The sequence below is a fragment of the Muntiacus reevesi genome, chromosome 17, assembly GCF_963930625.1.
Source record: "Muntiacus reevesi chromosome 17, mMunRee1.1, whole genome shotgun sequence".
Lineage (NCBI taxonomy): Eukaryota > Metazoa > Chordata > Mammalia > Artiodactyla > Cervidae > Muntiacus > Muntiacus reevesi.
The window spans coordinates 21,707,571-21,730,575 of record NC_089265.1 but is presented as its reverse complement, the minus strand read 5'-3'; the positions used below and the strand labels follow the sequence as shown (position 1 = coordinate 21,730,575).

Genomic DNA, 23,005 nt, shown 5'->3' with positions numbered 1-23,005 from the left:
GGGTAAACGGTGAAATCCTCTGTGGCTAGCAGAGGATTTCCAGTGAGTCGATGGGAGAGAGTTCCGCACAAATTGCAACATAGTGGAACACAGTGGCCGCGATGAAACTATTGACTTTACCACTACCACGGGTGGGGGTGGGGAGGTGCCAGGCGTTGCGCAAACCGTGGAATCCACGGTGGCTAGGAGACGAATTCCAGTGAATCGATGGGCCACAGTTCCGCACAAATTACAACATAGTGGAACACAGTGGCCGAGATGTGACTATTGGCTTTACCACCATCGGGGGTGTGGGTGGGGAGGTGAGGGGCATTGCGAAAGCGGTGGAATCCGCTATGGCTAGAGAGGATTTCCAGTGAGTCAATGGGAGAGGGTTCCACAGAAATTGCAGTATAGTGGAACACAGTGACCGCGATGAGACTATTAGCTTTACGATAATCGCCGGTGAGGGTGGGGAAGTGCGGGGGCGTTGCGAAATCGGTGAATTCCGCGGTGGTTAGGAGAGGATTTCCAGTGAATCGGTGGGAGAGAGTTCCACGCAAATTACAACATAGTGGAACACTTTGTCCGCGATGTGACTGTTGGCTTTACCACCATCGTGGGTGTGGAGGTGAGAGGCCTTGCGAAAACGGTGAAATCCGCCATGGCTAGAGAAGATTTCCAGTGAGTCAATGGGAGAGGGTTCCACAGAAATTGCAGTATAGTGGAACACAGTGGACGCGATGAGACTATTGGCTTTACCACAATCGCGGATGGGGGTGGGGTGCTGCGGCGCGTTGGGAAAATGGTGAAATCCGCGGTGGAGAGGAGACGATTTCCAGTGAGTCAACTGGCGAGAGTTCCGCACAAATTGCAACATAGTGGAACACAGTGGCCGCGATCAGACTATTGGCTTTACCACAACTGCGCGTTGGGATGGGGAGGTGCGAGGCGTTGGTAAAACAGTGATATCCGCGATGGCTAGGAGAGAATTTCCAGTGAGTCGATGGGAGAGAGTCCGCACAAATTGCAAAATTGTGGAACACAGTGGCCGCGATGAAACTATTGGCTTTACCAAGATCGGGCGCTGGCGCGGACATTTAAGGCGCGTTGCGAAATGGGTGAAATCCGCGGTGGAGAGGAGACGATTTCCAGTGAGTTGAAGGGCCAGAGTTCCGCACAAATTGCAACATAGTGGAAGACAGTGTCCGCGATGAGACTATTGGCTTTACCACGACTGCGCGTGGGGATGGGGAGGTGGGAGGTGTTGGTAAAACGGTGATATCCGCGGTGGCTAGAAGATTTCCAGTGAGTCGATGGGAGAGAGTTCCGTACAAATTGCAACATAGTGGAACACAGTGTCGGAGAAGTGACTATTGGCTCTGGCTTGATGGGGGAGGGGGAGGGTGAAGGTGGGGAGGTGAGGGGCTTTGGGTAAACGGTGAAATCCTCTGTGGCTAGCAGAGGATTTCCAGTGAGTCGATGGGAGAGAGTTCCGCACAAATTGCAACATAGTGGAATACAGTGGCCACGATGTTACTATTGGCCTTACCAGAATCTGGAGTTGGGATGGGGAGGTGCGCGGCTTGTGAAAACGCTGGAATCCGCGATGGCTAGGAGACGATTTCCAGTGAGTTGATGGGCCAGAGTTCCGCACAAATTGCAACATAGTGGAACATAGTGGTCCCAATGAGACACGTGGCTTTACTGCAATCTCCGGTGGGGGTGGGGAGGTGCGGGGCTTTGCGAAAACGTTGCAATCCGGGATGGCTAGGAGACGCTTTCCAGTGAGTCGATGGGAGAGAGTTCCATACAGATTGCAACATCGTGGAACACAGTGCCCGCGATGTTACTATTGGCCTTACCAGGATCAGGAGTTGGGGTGGGGAGGTGTTCGGCTTGTGAGAACGCTGGAATCCGCGATGGCTAGGAGACGATTTCCAGTGAGTTGATGGGAGAGAGTTCGGCACAAATTGCAACATAGTGGAACACAGTGCCCGCGATGAGACTATTGGCTTTACCACGATCCATGGTGTCAGTGGGGATATGCTGGGCTTTGAGAAAACGGTAGAATCCGCGGTGGCTAGGAGAGGGTTTCCAGTGAGTCGATGGGAGAGAGTCCGCTCAAATTGCAACATAGTCGAACATAGTGATTGCAATGAGACAGGTGGCTTTACCACAATCTCGGGTGGCGGTGGGGAGGTGCGGGGCTTTGCGAAAACGTTGCAATCCGGGATGGCTAGGAGAAGCTATCCAGTGAGTCGATGGGAGAGAGTTCTGCACAAATTGCAACATCGTGGAACACAGCGTCCGCGATGTTACTATTGGCCTTACCAGGATCAGGAGTTGAGGTGGGGAGGTTTTCGGCTTGTGAGAACACTGGAATCCGAGATGGCTAGGAGACGATTTCCAGTGAGTTGATCGGAGAGAGTTTGGCACAAATTGCAACATAGTGGAACACAGTGGCCGGGATGATAGTGGAACACAGTGGCCGGGATGAAACTATTGGCTTTACCACTATCAAGGGTGGGGGTGGGGAGTTGCGGCGTGTTGGGAAAACGGTGTAATCCGCGGTGGAGAGGAGAGGATTACCAGTGATCGATGGGAGAGAGTTCTGCACAAGTTGCAACATACTGGAACACAGTGACAGCAATGAAACTATTGACTTTACCACCATCAGGGGTGGGGGTGTGGAGGTGAGAGGCATTTCGAAAACGGTGAAATCCCTTATGGCTAGAGAAGATTTCCAGTGATTCAATGGGAGAGAGGTCCCCACCAATTGCAAAATACTGGAACACGGTGGCCGCGTTGAGACTATTGCCTTTACCACGATCGGGCGTGGTGGTGGGGAGATGCGTGGCGCTGCGAAAACGGTGGAATCGGCGGTGGCTAGCAGACGTTTTCCAGTGAGCTGATGGGAGAGAGTTCCGCACAATTGAGACTATTGGCTTTACCACGATCTGGGGTTGGAGTGGAGAGTTACAGCGCGTCGCGAAATGGGTGAAATCCGCGGTGGAGAGACGATTTCCAATGAGTTGATGGGCCAGAGTTCCGCACAAATTGCAACATAGTGGAACACAGTGTCCGCGATGAGACTATTGGCTTTATCACATCGGGAGTGGGGCGGGTGAGGTGCGGAGCGTTGCGAAAACGGTGGAATCCGCGGTGGCTAGGAGGCGATTTCCAGTGAGTCGATGGGAGAGAGTCCGCACAAAGTGCAACATTGTGGAACATAGTGGCCGCGATGAGACTATTGGCTTTACCATGATGGGGCGTGGTGGTGGGGAGGTGCGGGGCGTTTGGAAAGGGGTGGAATCCACGATGGCTGGGAAGCAATTTCCAGTGAGTCGATGGGAGAGAGTTCCTCACAAATTGCAACATAGTGGAACACAGTGTCCCCGATGTGACTTTTGGCTTTACCAGGGTCGGTTGTGGGGTTGGGGAGTTGCGGTGCGATGCGAAAGGTGGAATCTGGGGTGGCTAGGAGAGTTTTTCCATTGAGTCGTTGAGAGAGAGTCTGCACAAATTGCGACATAGTCGAAAACAGTGGTCGCGATGAGACTATTGGCTTTCCTATGACCTGGCGTGGGGTTCGGGAGGTGAGGGGCATTGCGAAAACGTTGGAATCCACGGTGGCTAGCAGACGATTTCCACTGAGTCGAAGTGAGAGTGTTCCGCACAAATTGCAATATAGTGGGACACAGTGTCCTTGATGAGACTACTGGCTTTACCAGGATGGGGGGTGGGGGTGGGGAGGTGCGGGGCGTGAGAACGCGGTGGAATCCGGCGGGGGCTGAGAGACTAATCACCGTGCGAATATGGGCGGGCGCTGGATCCGAAGTGGAACACAGTGGCCGCCAGGACGCTATCCGCTCTGGGGCGATGGGAGGGCGATACCGGACGGTGGCGCTGAGACACAGCTGATGTGACTTGACGATGGCGTTGAGGACAAAGTGAGCGCGGGGATCGGCGAGGAGACAGTTGTTTATGGGCCGACGGGAGGGCGATGCGCGCACGGGAAGACCTGCAGGGGCGATGAGACTGTTTGCTAGGCGACAATGGGACAGAGTGGGTCAAAGTTACACCCGGTGGTGGGGATGAGGCCCTGGGCGTTGGGAGTATGGAAGAGCTGAAGAAAAGCGCAAGACCACGGTGGGGATGGGATTATTGGCGATGGGACGCTGGGACAGCGTCGTGCACCACCTGAAATCCGGCGGTGGGGCGAGGCTGTTGGGAACGAGAAGGTGGAAAAGTGTTGCGGCAAAGTGAAAGCTGGCGTCGGCGCTGGGACAATAGGAGATGGGGCCGAGGGGGCGGTGTGGCGCTGTGGATGCCGCGGCGGTGAAGACTTCGCTGTGGGGCGATGGGAGGGCGTTGTGCTCAAAGTGAAACTCTGACGGCGCTGAGACCATTGGCTGTGGGCGATGGGAGGGCGTTTCTCACACAGGCCGTTTCTCACTGGACTTGGCTTTGAGACGGTGGGAGAGCGCTGCGAACAAAGTGGAAGATGGCGGCGGCGGAAAAGCTACTGGCGGTGGGACGGTGGACAGCGTCGAGGGCAGAGTTAAACCGGCGGGGGGATGAGACCATGGGCGATCGGACGGCGGTCGGTGTGGTCCGCACAGGGGCCCCTGACAGCGGCGACGAGACCATTCGCTGTGGCAAGATGGAAGGACGTGGTGCCCAGTGAGACTCGATGGCAGCGATGTGACCGTCGGTTACAGTTGATGGGCCGGCGTTGCGGACACAGTGAAAGCGGGTCTAGGCGATGAGACAATGGGCTTGGGACGGTGGAACCGCGGTGTGGACGTAGTTAAAGCCGGCGATGGGCGTGAGACTGTGAGAGATGGGAAGATGCGAGGGCCTTGAGCGCCAAGGGGAGCCAGGGGGAGCCTTTTTGGACAAGGGGAGAGACAGCCAAGGCGAAGGGACCCTGGGCGTGCGTTGCAGACAGAGAACTCAGCGGCGTCAGGGGACAAATAACCGTGGGACGGTTTGGGGCACTTCCTGGGGGTAAGACGGGACCAGGGAACTGGCGCCGCTGGAATGCTCTGGAAGTTGCAGGGTGTCTTTTAAGTATTCGGCCTTGAAGTGGGAGAGTAAGTACTGAACAGCTGAAAAGTAGGAATGTTTTTTAAAAAGCACACTCTTTACTTTTAAAATTAGTTTTATATTTCATTAATATACTTATTTTAAATTAAATAGTTCACGTTTTCAACTTTGTAATAAATTTATATAATGCTTCAGAAGTATTAAGTGTAGAATATTGAAATATGTTTTATATTTAACAATAGCATTTTAGTAAGTTTTATTTAAACTATATGTTCTTTGTACGAAAACAAGTATTTAATATAGTTTTACTTTTCTATCTTTAATGGATGAAAACTTGTTAATATTTTTAAGATTACTTTTCACTTATTGTTAATTGAGGGATTACCATATCTGACAATTTTTAATGACCCCGTGATGACCTTAAGTAATGTTTAACTCATGTTCCTGAAATCTTTTCCCAGGACTACAGTGTTGGAAATGAGAGTTGAAGTGTACAAGAAGCTAAGAACATTTAGAAGGTCAGAATTTTTCATTTTCTGTTGTAAGAATTTTATAAACTGAATGGAATTTGACCAACATTTATTGGCATCCAGAGGATTACTTTGTAAGACTCTCAAATGTAAGGTGGTGTATATTTTCCCCCAGTTGAAAAAAAGACAAAAGAACCCCACATCATATAGCGGGGCCCTACAACATGACCTGTCTGATATCTTTAAAGAAGTGAAGGAGACAAGAGCAGGTAAACTGTACGGATACATGGAGAGTATGCCTATAACTTGGACATTCCACATGTCTTTCTTCTGTTTTAAATTCCTCAAAGGCAGGGGCCAGAAACTAGTATTCTGCAGGCTTGTTTTGCAGTAAATGTCTCCAGGGTGCTCTGCAATTTTTAATATGTGTTGTCACATAAATCAAGTTGACATGGAAACTGCCACGTTGACTTTTGTTTCATAAAGAATTTATTTCCCATATAAACGTTTAAATTAGTAAATAATGCATAAATCATTTAAAACAGCTTGCAGTCTTTAACTGTCTATTGAAATGCAGTGCATTGCATTGTCAGTTACTTCTAGAGCCTCTGCTGGCTGAAGAGTCTCAGGTCAAAGTCACATAGTCCATTCCCAGAGCCACAGGTGGGGAGATGTTCAGTCATGGAGGTACCCTGTTAGGCTCTTGAGGAAAGAAAAGTTCCTGAGCATTTCCGCTCTCACGACTGTCCAGGCACAGCTGTTGTAGTCCTTGGACAGTAGGTACTGCACGAGGTTGAAATAATATTTCTTCAGGTGAGGAACGGTCATGTCTCCCGTAGTGAAGTTTTTCTTCTGCATGGTTTCCTTCTGGATTGGTTCCAGATGATCCATCTGCCCTTGGAGTTCCACAAGGAGGTCCTCAATGACGGTCTCAGACCAGCCAGTGCTGGAGAAGTCTCTGGTGAGAATTCCGAAGATCTGCTGGAGCATCTCATAGATGACCAATATGGCATCTTCCTTCCGCAACTTCTGTGCTTGCTTCATCTCCTCAGGTACCTGGAAGTCCATCCTGACCTCCAGGCAATGTTGAGGAGTTGAAGGTAACTGCAGCAGGAGTTTCTGACACACCGTATCACTCCTTTGTCGGAAGCGAAGCAAGCTGTAGTTCATGGAGAGAGCTGTGGTGGAGAAACACAGCAGGAGAACCATCTGGAGGAGGCACCGGTAGGTCATGATGAAAACAGGCACAGGGCTACCTGTTCTGCTAATAGATGCTGAAGCTCAGTCTTCAGCCCTTTGCAGAGTGAATGTCCTTCCTCCTTGAGTGTGGGCTATTTAAATAGGATGGCCCTCTATTCTTTCTATTTGAGGGGAATTTCTTACTTTCCAGTCTCCCTTTTAGTACTCCTGTGTTGTTAAAATGGTTAGTTTCTACTAAAACTCTTTTTCTTTTTAGCTCCTTCCTTTTTTATTTTATATGTGTTATGGAAAAAGATATACAGTCTGGGAGAATTTCTAATGGTTTTGTAAATTTTCAGTGAATTGCTAAATGCTAAAAAAAATTAGCTAATAAATTTGAACTGAATTATTACAGGGTTCTTTAATTGGCAAAAGATCTTTCTTGTTCTTTTTTTATATTATTAGATTTTGTGAAAGGGTCCTTATTTCTAAGAGTTTAATGATTGTAGAAAATAATTTATTTTTTGCATAAGCTAAGTTTGTGTGAAAGTTTTTTAGTCCTTAACCATAAGCACCAAGAGACTGCATATCTTTATCAACCTTAATTTATTGCTTGTTTTGGCAATCTCAAGCTATCCAGAATATAGCAAAGTAGAGGTTAAGTCTTATCTCAATGCATGCAAATGAAGGTTACACAGGCCACGTATTAAAGTTCATGATTTCTCCTGTAGGATGTTTTATGACCATAACTGACGGCCAATGTATTTTTATTTTGGACATACTTTGAATAGTCTAATTATTAATAATTAATACAAGCAACACAATTAATATAATAAATATTATTGATTATACTATAATTAAGAATTTAATGTAATTAATATTAATTAATCTAATATCTGATTTTGAATACTAAGGTAAGGATGCAGCAAGCAGGAAAATTCTTTCCTCTTCACTTTGTGCCTTTAGAACTGTTTGTCCATGAAATTTTCCCCATAATGAAAGAATATCTGTGAGATAGGATTCTTAGGTATTTTCATAATCTAGTTTCAAAGAGTTTAAACAATGTTACTAAATTCTTACCCTTTCTTTTCTCACATTGAAATTTTTTCTATAAGGAATATATTTTTTGGTATCATTGGAAGACAAAAATCACCCAGTTATATTCAAAAGCAGGGCATAAAATTGTAGATAAAATGCAAGTATGTAAAAGTATATAGGAAAAAAATAAAGGAAATATACTAACATTTCAGTAGGAATTATATTTAATTTGTGCAACTAAATAGTGATTATTTGTTCTTTCTGTGATTTTCCGATATGCTACCAGAGAATGTATTCAGCAGTGCTGAGAAGAAATATCATGGGAGCAATACAGGCAATTTAAATTTTTCTAGTATCCACATCAAAAGATTAAAAAGAAACAAGTGCAGTTAATTTTAACAGTGTATTTTATTGAACAAAAAATATCCAAATGTTATCATTTCAACAGATACCAATATAAGATTAATATTGAGGTGGTTACATTCCTGTTTTCATCGTTCCTTCAAAATCCGGTGCATCCTTTGGCGGTCACAGTACAGCTAAGATTGGGCTTGTCAAGTGCTCACTTGGCCTCTTGTGGTTGATGTCATGGTGGGCAGCACAGCTCAAGATGGAGGGAGCAGCTTCCACAGAGCCAGGAGAATTCCCGAGTCTGCGGGGACCACGTAGAAGGAACTTCAAATTGTGGACAAGTTATGTTCCAAGATCCAAGGGGATCAATGGTGGGAAAATCAGCTCAAGATGTATTCGGGATGCTTTTGACTGCCAGAGTGTGGCTCTGCACTTAATTGGAGAAGTCTCCAGCCAGACAGGGTGCTAGTTGTGCCCTGAGCAGAAGAATGGGCCCAGATGCTCTCATGGCTGTAGAGACTGGAAGTAAAGACCAGGGTGAGGAACTGGAAGAAGAGGGTGGGCTCGGAATTGTAAACAAGAATTCCTTCTGCTTTCTTCCCTTTGTCCTCCTCTCAATTCCTGCTATTGTGATCATGAGCTGTTTCCTAACTGGTCTCTTTCAATTGTCTTCATGGAGTTTATACCACCTTTTAATTGCCTTCATGGAGTTAATATTGATTTTGTCAGTTTAATTAATGTTGCTATGAAAATCCTTGTTTGTGTCCTCTGGTGCACTTTTGTATAGCCTTCTGTTGGGTATATGGCCTAGGATGAAGTAACTGGGTAATAGAGTGTGCGTACGTTCAGATTTAGTAGACAATGACAAACATATTTTTTATAGTTTACACCCATTTATATTCTCACTCTGAAGAGTATGGATTGTCAGTTGCATTACTTTCTTTTCAACACCTGGTATTGCCAGTCTTCTTAGTTTTAGCCCTTCTAGTGAATCGTAGTGATATCTTATTTGACTTTTAATTCATATGGCTTAGTTATTAATAAGGTTCAGCACATTTCCATGTTTATTGACAATTTGGATATTTTCTTTGTGAGGGGCCTGTCCAAATCCCTTGCTGACTGTCTCAGATAATGTTTTTTTTTTTAATCTAAAGATGATGTAATTCTGTACATACAAAATACAAAAGGACATAGAAACTATTGAAATTTAAAAATAAATTTTGAAGTGTCACTGAAAAAAGATCAATATTAAACTCAATCACATATTTTTACAATAGCAATAAAAATTGGAAATTGACATTTCAAAATGACACCACTGATAAGAAGATAAAAAGTCTACCACTGAGAAATTGTCAGAGCCTGGAGGTGCCTAAGGCAACACAGAAATTAAAGGTAATATGCCATTCTAAACGCCATCCTGGGAAAGAAAAACAATTTTGGGTAAAAACTGAGGCAATATGGGAATTCCCTTGAGTTTCACTGATTGGGACTCCATCCTTTCACTGCAGGATCCTGCTTGGATCCCTGGTTGGGGAACTATTTAATAAGATGTCACAAGTCTCACAGTCATAAAGAAATAAAGATGAAATTCCTGCAACCAGCGGGGCTGGAAGGGTGGGTACAGGAATAAGGATGTGTGAATAAACTGTAGATATTATTTAAAAAAAAAAAAAATCTTTGACAGGACAATTTCTCTTTACCTCTGACCTCTAAGTACAAGTCTATAATTGCACTTTTGACTCAAATTAGATGGCCAGAAAAAATAACAGTTTCTTTCTCTAACACTGAGACAGGATGTTTTAAATCTTGATCATTAATGAGGTTAAGCAACTTCTATCTTTGTAAGTGAGCAGGGACATGTAAGCATGTGATGAGGTAGTAAGTCTCAGTGAGAAGGGAAATCAGAGCATGCTATAGGAGACTGTCAAGGCCACCTCCTCCTGAGAAACACAGTCATTTAGTGAACAAACATTTGCTTAGCAAACATGTCCTAATCATGTCATAAAGTAAAACAAATATTGCCATTTTCTTGGACCATTTTAAAACTATCTCTCAATAAATTATTGGTGCTGGCTTAATTATGCATCTTGCACATTCTCTCTGAGATTCATTGCAATATATTTATGCTTTCTTATTGTTGCAAGTATGAATGAAATCTTTTCATGACATTTGCTAATTTTTAATGAACTAAGTTTTCCTTGCATTTTCATACACACACGCTTATGAGAATGACTAAATTTGGTCTTTTTCTCTGATCAGCTTTGCAAACATTATGTAAAAGTTCAGTTGATTTTTCAAATTTTTAGATAAACAAATACATTGCCTGCAAATAAGAAAATAAGGTCTGAAAATAGCAATGTGATGACCCTATGGAGCAACTCCTGTTTGTTGTATATATTTGCACAACTACTTTCAAAAACATTATCTAGCAAAGTTGAAAATATGCATAGCCTATGGTCTATGACCCAGTCATATATGGATGGAAGAACTGGACCGTAAAGAAGGCTGAACACTGAAGAATTGATGCTTTTGAACTGTGGTGATGGAGAAGACTCCTGAGAGTCCCTTGAACTGCAGGGAGATCAAACCAGTCAATCCTAAAGGAACTCAATCCTGAACTTCATTAGAAGGACTGATACAGAAACTGAAACTGCAATCCTCTGATGAACTGACTCAGAAAAGACCCTAATGCTGGGAAGGACTGAAGGCAGAAGGAGAGTGGGATGACAGAGGACACGATGGTTGGATGACATCTCTGATTCAATGGACATGAGTCTGAGCAAGCTCTGGGAGACGGTGAAGGACTGGGAAGTCCTGTTGCAGATCACTGGGATCACAAAGTATCGAACACGACTGAGTGATAAGAACCTGACTCAGTAAGTTCACTCATAGCAGTTACCCTGGGAAAGAGTCATGTAAATGTGCATCAATATAGAAATAAAGAAAATTCAGATCAGCAATATTCATAAGAGTCCCCAACTAGTTGCAGCCCAAATACCCGTTAAAATTTCATAAATACTTTATCTATCCTGATAATAGGGTTACTAATAACAATAAAAAGTAAGAACCACAACTAAATACACAAATATAGCAGTGATTGAAAGATACTCACCTCAGAAGAAAATGTATACTACTTATATAAATTTAAAGATAGCCCAAACTAGACTGGAGACATTTTGCTCTGCAACCTAGAGAGCTCCTGTGAAGCTTCAGGACCACGATGGGAAGTCCATCTCCAGCTTGAGGGAAGAGCGTGTCTTCCCGGCTTCCAGCTGCGGCCTGGCTCTCGCCCTCTCTCAGCTCCTGAGGCTGAATCTGCCCAGGCCGGGGTTGCCCTGTGCTCACAGCTGACAGCTGTGGGCCAGCGCCCCTCCGCAGGCCTCCCACCGGGTGTGGAGATGGACAATGTGCAAAGAGATCTAAGTGCCCCAGGTCACAGCCTCTTCTCTCCTCCCTTTCTTCACACTGAGGTCATCATTCACAGGCCATGCACAATACTGATCGCCCAGTGTGTCTCCTGCTCACTTCAGATGCAGCTGGGACTAGGTAGTTTGGTCGGGGCCTTGGCTAACTCTCCTAAATCCTCTAGGACGTACCCAACCAGAGGATCCTACATCTGCACCCCTGTGACTCTCAGAACGCTCCCATCAGAGGGTTGATGGCCCAGGAACAGGCAGGAGCAGCCCATGCCTTGGTTTCAGTGTTTGCTGCTCACATCCACTGCTGCTGCTACTCAGACTGGCCCTTTCAAAACATGCTCGTCTGCATCAAGCCTGCATTTACTTTTCCCTTCTGATTCCAGGTTGTTCTCTGAGCTGGACTCTGAATTATCAGAATCACTATCAAGGGTGCATTGAGTCAGGCCAACCTAAGGTTGGGAAAGCAGTGAAAAGGACAACACATTGGCTGTAGCTGCTGAACAAGCCTCAGCAGGCCCCTGCCCCACCCAGCTGACATGAGGGCACATCTCACTGTGTGAGCTCTGGGTGAGTTTCCTGTCTCTGAGGCAGTTTCCGAATCTTCTTTAAGGTTAAACAGCCCAAAGCAAAGCCATCTACATACTTAAAGCGGACAAGTGACTTGAGTTTTGTTACATCATCAGAGATTGTGTAATGAACCCCAGAAGGCAAAAATAGCAACGAAGCTGATGCAACAAGTGAAAAGAAAACTAAATGCAAGCTGCCAAACGGGATTTCAGGATCCAGGCTGGGAATCCCCTCTGGCCCGGCCTCCTGGCTGGGTTGAGTGCACGGCGCAGAGGATCCTCCTGCACGGCGCAGAGGATCCTCCTGACTGCCTCCCAGACGCCTGTGTCTTCCTGGCTGAAACTCTGAGCTCCTAAACTCCAGGGAGAACCAAGAATCCAGTGAGGGTGGGGGTGAGTCCTTGTAGGCAGCTGGGCTGTGTGCCACGTAGGAATGTTTCCATCTAGAACTCTGGGTATTGTTGCAACAGGCTTGGCCTCGTCATTCCAGTGAATGGCTATTTCTCCTCTCACTGTGCAGTGGGTGAGCTGCAGGAGTCTGTCTCTGAACAGCTCTCTGGGAACTACTTCATCTTCCTGACCACAGACCCAGAACGTCGGGAAATAATCTTCTAACCAGATTCAAATAGAAGAGTTAACATAAGGAGCACTTGGGATGTGTCTGGTACCATTCTGAGCATGTACTACAAATTAAAGCAATTAATCTTACCACACTTTCAAGATAAGATTTTATGAGTATCTTAGTTTTGCAGTTAAGACATAATGCAGCAGTTTATAACTAGGCAATCTATTTTTATGTACTAATGAAGAAAAATCTTAAAGATCTATTTGCAAGTAAATAAATAAATAAATGAGAAACTGAAGTATATGAAAAGTTGATATTTATGTGATATGCATTAGTATGTCCATATGTGTAGGTTTATCAACTACATATGAAAATATCTAGAAGGATACCCATTAAATTTTTTACAGTATAGTATTAGGGTGCATCCTCCTAGATGTCAAGGGTAGGCATTCCTTTGTGTGAATTATTTAAAAGTTTAGCAATAACATGTGTGTTTAATATATATAAATAAGCATAAGAAGCCCTCTTTACTTCTTTTGAGTCACATTTATTGTGGAAGCTGCTGGTTCTCACATCTCTGAGGTGTCTCTGCAATCTGCAGCCTGCCTTGTTCTTCTTGCCTCCATTGGAACAGCTTTTAGGAAGACTCTTTTCTGAGGAGTGGCCAAGTGTAGGAAACTTGCTCTCCCTTCCTCATCCTAATCCAGGATCCTAGATTCTACATATGCAGATTGACCTCCCATGATGTATGTGGTTCTCCACTAATCCTTGAAGGCACTCCAGTTCCTATAGGCCCCAAATGGGCAACTGTGTCCATGACCTGGGCTTTTCTTCACTTATCTCCCTCTATCCTCTAATCTATGTCTCAAGAATCAAATCCAGTCCCTGGTCAAATTGTCCTTTGTTCCTTCTATGGCCCAGGGTGGGTAACCCTGTTCCGTCTTTATTCAGGTGACTTCAGTGTAAGTTTATCTTGCAAGATCAGACTTTGGGTTAGATTTTATTCAAAGGTGTGTGCAAGCCAGTTTGCTTTTTTAAAATTACTTTTATTTCCACTGCTTAAAAACAAGTAGTAGTCTTCTACAAAGTATAATACAAAACAACTACCTTATGAATGATAAAGATTGAAATGCTATGACAAGCCTAAATATTTCAAATAATTTAAATAAATAAATATTACAACTTTTAAAGATATGGAAAATGTATTCTAAACACTGTTTTAAACAATTATTGTAACATAACATTTAATATACATTTAAATAATCCCATATGTTAGCTATCACTTATTTTTCATTTGACACAAAAATAGTTAAAGGCTTTGAGTCTTACTTAGAAAATAGCCATTTAGTTGAACAGATGAACTGTTTTCAGATTCAACATCTTTATTTCCTGAGTTTTCCAATGAGCTTGTTGGCCAAGACCAAGCTCCTTCTGATTTCCATGCTGACAACCTCCCAGGCACAGCGGCTGTATTCTTTCTCTTTGAGATACGCACTGATTTGTTGGAAGTAACTCTTCACAGCCAGTTTGGAGTTCTCACTCCCTAGAAGTGAGTGTTCCGTCGACCTTCCCTCCCTCAGACATGTGTCCAGCTCCTCCTGCTGCTGATCAAGTCCCTCGAGTAATCTGTCCAGGAGGCTCTCGTCCCGACCTGCAGAGGAGCCCGTGGTGCTGAAGAGCTGGGAGGTCTGCAGGCGCAATTCATGCACAACAGCTGTGGCTTCTGTCTTCTCAAGCCTGGCCCCATCCACCAGGATCTGAGGAAATCTGGTCAGTCCTGTCCCTCAAACAGGACACGGTGGACACTCTCTCCACCTGACTCCAGCGTGTGAAGCTTTCCAGATTGCCATGACTCGCAGGCAGCTCGCAGCCCAGAGAGCACGCGGGGCTGGAGCAGAGCATCCCCAGGGCCAGCAGCACTGAGACGGGGAGGGCCATGGGGACTCTGGGGGCTCTGCAGGGCTGCCTGGAGGGAGGTCTAGGCAAGTTCTGAGGACTTGGGGTGATGGGCGGCTCTTAAAGAGTGAGCAGAGAAGCTTTCCTTTTCTGGGTTTTTCCACATTTCCCCCTTTCCTTTCTTTTTCTACCCTTTGTAATGAAATGAATTATAAATGCTCATTTTTGCCATGAGTGCCTTGGGTGGGGACATCAAATCATGTGTGCCGCTGTGGTTGATAGCTACACACCTGTGTAGCGTGCTTCTTACACCTCCTTAGTTGTTCCTGGGGAGAAGCGTCTGGTGAAATTCAGAGAAGGCAGAAATATTCATACAATATATATATATGGTGGCTTTTCCAGGTCACTAAGAGATATTCAGCATAAAAAGAGCTTATAAAAGAAGCTTTTGATTTCTCTCAGTTTTTCCTTATTTACCCTTTTCTCCCTTCTTAAAAAAAATTCAGTTATGTATGTACCTTTATGATATCACCTGAGTAGGACTTAATCTCACAGGAGACTTTATAGGGAACAATATCACTGATATTATTTGTTAAAAATGAATTATGTTGCAACTATAATCCGCAAGGCACTTTTTTAGGTGCTGGTAGTCCTAAAAAATTCAATTTTGCCTTTGTTTATTTCTCTTTCTCCTCTACCACTACAGTATTTCACAGGAAACTTTGCCTCAGTCATTGTGTGATAGTCTGGATAATCTCATCCCCTTAAATATTTCACTGAGAAGTGATAACCTATCATACACTTAGGGATACTGAGGTTGCAATTACATTCAACCCTTGTAATGACATGTCTTTACCAATTCTGTAAGGTACAGATAATTTTTAATAATGTTAATGACAGAAAATTCTACATGTATCCTCTCAGCAAAGTGTTTTTAATAAACATTACATTAACTTTCACAACTTCCCTATGAGATCATTACTATAGTTACTGACATGTTTGCAAATAAGGAAACTGAAAACTCAGAGAGATTACTTAACTTGCTAACAGTCAGGATTACCTGCACAAGTGGTACTTGACCACTGTACTATTCAGCCTCCACGTTATTCCTCATTAACCTTAAGCAGTCTCCTTTAGCTACGCTATGTACCTTGTAATTAAGTAATCCATCTAATTATGTAACACTTGACTGCCCTGATTGATTGTAAGCTCCATAAACACAGTAATGGCATATGTGGAGTATCCAGGAAGGTACCTGTCCTCCGACTCTTTGCGACCCCATGGACTACAACCTACAAGGCTCCTCTGTCTATGGAATTTTCCAGGCAAGAGTACTGGAGTGGGTTGCCATTTTCTTCTCCAGGGGACCTTCTCAACCCAGGGATTGAACCCAGGTCTCCCTCATTGCAGGCAGACACTTTACGATCTGAGCTACCAGGGAAGCCCCCGCATTTGAAGACTCTTTCCAAAAATGATAATCTTCTGAAAACAAAGTTAGTAAGAGTAAATATAAATGAGTTTTCTAACTTTCTGGATAACTTCTCAAAATATTTCCTCAGATGGAAACAGGGACTCTCAAAGTTCAGCTGTTGCCAAGGTGCTTCTGCTGTGTCCAACTCTTTGTGAAGCTATGGACCATAGTCTGTCAGGCTTCTCTGTCGATCTCAGCAAAACACCACTTGAAATATAGGACTGGAAGTTAGCAAGTGCAATGGGAACTGTGTCCTCTTCAATTGTAGTCTAATGATTGTAATGTTCCTGGAATGAACAAACGACACTTTGTGACAAAGAAGAATAGGAATTGGAGAGGAAGAACTTACTAAGTTCCTCTAAGATAGGAAGCACTTTGTCAGAGCAGACAGCTCGGTCCAGTGCTTGAGACAGTGGACACGGTGGCAAGATTGCCTAGGTTGATGTCCCAGATCCATCCTTCACTGGCTATGTGACCTTCAGCACCCTGGTTTTCCTCTTGTGTGGAAATGATAATTATATTTGTTTCACTGGATTGTTGTGAAGCTTGAATGATGTAGCGTGCTTCTGACCATGTCTGGACAATGTATATAAGCACTCAGTATCTGTTAGCAGTTCCCACGAGGGGGAAAATTCCCACGTCCAACTATGGGAACTGGGTCGAATTTCCCTGAGATGATCTGCTTCCCTTCCTTTAATTCTCAGCTCACTGGTCAACATTATTACATCTAATCTCATCTCTTATGTAAACATGATGTCCTGTCCAAATCACTTATACCTAATAGCTTCCAGATAACAGCTGACCTCACACATGAATAAAATGACTGTCCAATCTGTAACTCAGTCTCTTTCATGGTGAGTTAATAGGTCTATATCCTCAGAATCAGATAACATCTGCGAAGAGTGGGAAATGTAAACAGACAAATAAATAGATACTGGGATTTAGCAAAGCTGACAACTAGCCCCTTAGGTAACACTCTGCCTAAGAGCCTGCTACCCTCCTCTGGCTCTGTCTGCAGCTAAGCATTCTCACATGGGGTGGTCTCAAATCTGCCACTCTGTAGAGCTCTTCATCCCCATTTGTGTAGTTAAGGGACATTTTGTCATTTGAACAGAGAAGAGGTCACTATAGTTTTTTTTCAATTACATTGTTTAGTTTCCTTTTACCTTTGTGCATTACTTTTTCATTCACTGCTTACTTTTACTTTCTAGGAATATTCAATGAGAGTGGAAAGTTTTGATATCTTGAAAAATCACAGGAGAAATACATTTCCTCTTTTCACTTATATTTTCTCTTTATTTTTGCAACAAACCTCAAAATTGAAATAGAAAAGACTGCAGAAGCATTAGGACAGCTTTTACAAAGTGAAATACAAATGACAAAGAAGAGGTAACAATATGAATATTATATAAAAGTGGCAAAGAAAAGCGGGTTGCTTAGACATAGTAAGGATGATTACCTGGACTAATACAGAGAGGCTGCCTGATAGGGGCCACATGGGGTCTCGATGGTGAGATGGCTCATTATGTCGACCTTGCAAACAGACAATAACATCACAGTGATCTGTGAGACTGACCAAATTGCCCAAATGGCATTCTGTTTTCTCACTGGTGCCTATCTCCTCAAAGCTACAAGACCACCAGATTCTAGACCTCCAGCTATATGACCACAGGACTCAACTACAGGTGAAAAATTAACCATCCCTTCAGGAAATTTTCCATTGGTGAAGTATAAGTGGGACCCTGCCAGAAAGGGAGGAAGCTGGTTCTCCAAAACGGCCAGTCACCCTCTCCTTTCCCTCTAGTAAATTTCCCTTTTCCTGCCTGACTGCCCAACTCGCTCTCTTTTTCTCTGACTTGCCTTACACTGCCGAAAAGCAGCAAAGATACATTCTAAACACCTGAACACTTGGAGGGAGCGGTGGTTACACTTCATTTTCTTGAGAGTGAATTTTGGCAGATTGATCATCTGAAAGAGGAGAGTGAAAACGTTGGCATAAAACTCAACATTCAGAAAACTAAGATCATGGCATTTGGCCCCATCACTTCATGGCAAATAGATGGGGAAACAGTGACAGACTTTATTTTGGGGGGCTCCAAAATCAGTGCAGATGGTGACTGCAGCCATGAAATAAAAAGACACTTGCTCCTTGGAAGGAAAGTTATGACCAACCTAGACAGCATATTAAAAGCAAAGACATTACTTTGCCAAGAAAGGTCTGTCTAGTCAAAGCAATGTTTTCTCTAGTAGTCATGTGTGGATGTAAGAGTTGGAATATAAACAAAGCTGAGCGCTGAAGAATTGGTGCTTTTGTGCTCTGGGATTGGAGAAGACTCTTGAGAGTCCCTGGAACAGCAAGGAGATCCAACCAGTCCTTCCTAAAGGAAATCAGTCCTGATTATTCATTGAAAGAAATGATGCCTAAACTGAAACTCCAATACTTTGGCCACCTGATGCAAAGAACTGACTCATTGGAAAAGATCTTGATGCTGGGAAAGATTGAAGTGGGAGGAGAAGGGGGTGATAGAGGATGAGATGGCTGGATGGCATCCCTGACTCAATGGACATGAGTCTGAGTAAACTTCTGGAGCTGGTGATGGACAGGGAGGCCTGGGGTGCTGCAGTCCATGGGGTCACAAAGAGTCAGACATGACTGAGCGACTGAACTGAACTGAAGTGAAATGAATCACCTGGTATGGTCTGAGCTTGTAACCAAGAAGGGTTAATTTTGAATTTACACTGGATCTGCTTCTTTGACTTTAACTCTTTGTGTTATTGGAGAAGACTCTTGAGAGTCCCTTGGACTGCAAGGAGATCCAACCAGCCCATCCTAAAAGTAGATTGGTCCTAAGTGTTCATTGGAAGGACTGATATTGAAGCTGAAACTCCAATACTTTGGCCACCTGATGCGAAGAGCCTTTTCCTTTGAAAAGACCCTGATGCTGGGAAAGATTGAGGGTAGGAGAAGGGGACGACAGACGATGAGATGGTTGGAAGGCAGCACTGACTCAACGGACATGAGTTTGGGTAAACTCCAGGAGTTGGTGATGGACAGGGAGGCCTGGCGTGCTACAGTTCATGGGATCGCAGAGTCAGACATGACTGAGTGACTGAACTGAACCAAATTGAACTGAAACAGCCAAAATGGCCTGCCTCAGGGAGATAACCTGACACCGCTCACCTGTGACGGACTGTGACTCTGTTTGTGGCAATGGCACAGGCGCCCTACTTGTCTACTTACCAGGTGGCCCAGAAATTCACATTTGGGAAGGGCAGAATCACAGATAGGTGTGACATCTTTGTTTGCTGACATGACATGAGATATTCCATTTCTCACACCCATGAAATGATTGTAAGGAAGTTCAATTAACACATGCTCCTACCTGAGGCTTACTAGACATTCTGGGAGATATTACATGAATTAAAAGGTCCTTTTCCTTTGTTTCCTCACCTCCCCCCCAATCTCTGATCCATAGAAGAATCTGACATCCAGGTCCAGACAAAATGATTATTTTGAGGAGTTAACCTTCCATCTTCTCAGTCAGCCAGTCCCGAATAAAGTCCCTTCTGGATCCCCAACCTCGTCTTGGATTCACTGATTTATGTTGCACCACGCAGAACAACTTGGACTCTGTAACAAACTCAGCAAATTTTTGGTACTTAATAAATGTTTAGTAATTTTCTCAATTATGGAGAGTAAATAAAACCAACTTTGACAAATTAAAGTTCTGCCACAGAGAATAAGGTGAGGTCCACACATGTAAAGCTCAGGTATTTTTTGCATCTGATGAGCTCTTTCAAGAGGAATATGGAGAGGGAGGCAAAAGAAGATTTAAAAAGGAAATCTAAAAAAGTTTCCTTAAAAGTTGATCTTAGCATCAGGAATAGAGATCCAATAACTATTAATATATCATTAGTTCAAAGTTACTGAGATGATAAGCATTCCACTGCATTAGAACATCTACTTTTTTAATAAATACATTTCCCTTCAACTGTAGGATACAGAAGAGTGGAAACTCATGACAGTTTTCCAGGCTCTTGAAGTGACAGGGAAGCCCCAAATCAGGTAGTACACAGATCTGGGGAATTTTAGAATATGAACATTTGGGGATTTAATATTTAAGAGGTAATCCTTCGATGAAATGAAAGTGAAACCAAGTTCGCAATCACTCATCTCAACCAGAACGCTTCCTTTTGGAACTGATCAATGGTTTTTCATCTTCTCAATGATGACACTGACGATACTCATCTCTAACCCCATCTCCGCCTCTGAGTCCATGACCGGCCTCAGAGCCTTACTTAGAAAAGCAGGAGACTTTCACACATGTAGATCAAATAAGGGCAATCTCTCTCTTTCCTACCTGGGGTACAGGATAGACTTCAGCTTCCCTCAGGAGCAGGAGAGTGGCGGCCAGCTCCAGGAGGCCCAGGCCTTCTCTGTGCTCCACGAGATGCTCCAGCAGAGCTTCAACCTCTTCCACACAGAGCGCTCCTCTGCTGCCTGGGACACCACCCTCCTGGAGCAGCTCCGCACTGGACTCCATCAGCAGCTGGACGACCTGGATGCCTGCCTGGGGCAGGTGATGGGAGAGGAAGACTCTGCCCTGGGAAGGATGGGCCCCACACTGGCCGTGAAGAGGTACTTCCAGGGCATCCATGTCTACCTGCAAGAGAAGGAATACAGCGCCTGCGCCTGGGAAATCGTCAGAGTGGAAATCACGAGCCAATTTCTCTGTGTTAACAAGCTCCTAAGAAAGCTCAGGAAGTAAGAAGGAAGCTGATTCTCAGTGACTTGTGTCCAAGCTCAGACTCTTCATTGTTCAGTCATTTCCAGAGCTGTGATTTCTGCCTTTGCTATGAATTAGTTTGAGTGACGTTTGATATCGGCACTAACATTGGGAATATCGATATCCAACTGCTTTTAGAATTAGAGGAACTATATCTGACACCCTGTGGCTGAATCTTATGCAATAACATGTTTTTGTGTGAATGTAATTCATTTATTTATAGTAATTAATTTATTTTTATGGTATTTGCAGTTAGATGTTCTATTTATAATGTAAGAATATATAATTTTCTTTAATAAAAAACTATCTTTTTTTACTCATGAAATTTATTTGAAGACATGTTTCTTCCTGTTTCTTTTGAAACCTTTCCCAAAGTCCTAATGAGGCAAAATACGTGGAGAAGAATGTTGTGCAGTTAATTCCTTACTTGTTGGCCTTGTGGAGGGAGTCTTGAGTATGAGAGGCAGAGGCCCTGACCTTACAGAGCTCACACTGGAGTGAGAACCTTGCCATGAAAGAAGTCGTTATAAGATAATTAGGTATTTACATTTGGGCCCTGGGCTCCACAGGAGAAGTAAAAGGGGCTGATGACAGTGACTTTCCTGGGATGCTCATTCAGACCACCTTCAGTCTCCCCAGGGAAGTAAGCTGAAGTATGAGACTTGAAGAGTGAGTAGCAATCTGTTAAGTATCTCCTGAAGAGCAGACTTTCCCAGGAAAAAAAAACATAACTTAAAAACAGAAAACAAAGCACAGTGTACAGAGGGTCCTTTAAAGAAGTGAACAAGACCAGAGTCTGTAGACTGTATTGATGCATGGAGAGTATGGCAGGGAATGACCCTGGAGATACGGAAAAGGGCCCAGAGATAGACTTTTGAATGATGTTAGATTTTATCTTAAGAACCAAGGAAATTACTGAAGATTTTAAAGCTGCAGAGCAACTCTGACCAGAGCAGGTGCAGGGAAATTCATGAAACCAGCAGTTCTCAAAGTGCAGCCTGTGGGCCCCTGCAGATCCCCAGGACACTCTACAGGGATTCGTGAGGTAAAATGGTTACTGTAGTGATAGCCAGACCTTATTTGTCATTTTCACAGCATTAACAACTTTTACTGGTGGTGCAAATACAATGCTGGGTATGAGTGCTGGTGCTGATCAAAGCACTGGCACCTCAATGTCCTAGTAATTGTCATGTTTTTACATATAATTTGCTTGAAGGTTGAAAAAACTACCGACTCATTAAGAAGATCCTTAGTGAAACAGCAAGATGATGAATTTTATGAAATCTTAACCTTTTTAGTATACATTTAAAAACATTCTCTGTTGTTGTTTTTTTAATATGCTGTGTGATAAGCACGTCTGCTGCGTGCATGGTGATTGCTCTGAGGAGAAGTACTTGGATAATGATTACTTGAGTTATGAGCTAAAATTAACCACTGTTTTTATAAAATCAAGTTTACTCTAGAGAATGACAGTCAAATCATGGTGATTCAGAAGTGGGCATTTGACAGATATTTTCTTATACTACTTCTATTAATGTTATATGAATATTCTTGTTAACTTTAATAAATGAGACCAGTCTATTTCCAATTCATGTTTCCAGGATATGAATTCATCTCAGTGTGCAATTTTTTTTCTGCACATTTGAGGAATAGTGATTTAATTTCCATTACTTACTAAATTTCTCATTTTATGTTTTAATTTTGACTTGCCATAATTTATCAGGATGATAATAGATCTCTAAATGATACTTTAAAATTATTTTAAATTATTATTTAAATTACTTTGATTGCAGGCATTGTGATCTGAGCACACAACTTATACACATATTTTTGCCCTAAAAGAATTATGGATATTTTCTGTGTAAGTCTAATGTATGATAATTTTCATGAATGATTTATACATATTTGTAACAATTATATTTCCTAATCTAGGTTAAGGGCTCAAGAGTGTTGATCACTAATTTCCTCTTCTAAATCATGTTTTGAAATCTTCTCTTTATTACTTTTCTATATGGGCTTTTACAGACTAATAGCATCATACCGGGCTTCCCAGGCGGCACTAATGGTAGAGAACCTGCCTGCCAGTGCAGGAGACAGAGAAGACACCAGTTTGATCCCTGGGTCAGGAAGGTCCCCTGGAGGAGGGCATGGCAACCCACTCCAGTATTCTTGCCTGGAGAATCCCACGGACAGAAGAGCCTGGCATCCTATGGTCCATAGAGTCACAAAGAG

At 43.6% G+C, this 23,005-nt stretch overlaps 2 protein-coding genes and 1 pseudogene across 2 annotated transcripts; 1 reads left to right on the top strand and 2 right to left on the bottom strand.

Annotated features, from left to right (window-relative positions):
• Positions 1–5,270: 5,270 nt before the first annotated feature.
• On the bottom strand, positions 5,271–7,273 carry LOC136148389 (interferon beta-2-like). The gene has a single exon (XM_065907901.1). It carries the CDS (start codon positions 6,732–6,734, stop codon positions 6,177–6,179), a length of 558 nt encoding a protein of 185 aa, XP_065763973.1. The 5' UTR covers positions 6,735–7,273; the 3' UTR covers positions 5,271–6,176.
• Positions 7,274–13,994: 6,721 nt separating this feature from the next.
• On the bottom strand, positions 13,995–14,557 carry LOC136148623 (interferon alpha-3-like; annotated as a pseudogene).
• A 5,658-nt stretch (positions 14,558–20,215) lies between these two features.
• Positions 20,216–20,755, top strand: LOC136148327 (interferon tau-like). The gene has a single exon (XM_065907848.1). The coding sequence runs from the start codon at positions 20,216–20,218 to the stop codon at positions 20,753–20,755; it is 540 nt and encodes a 179-aa protein (XP_065763920.1).
• The last annotated feature ends 2,250 nt before the right edge of the window (positions 20,756–23,005 follow it).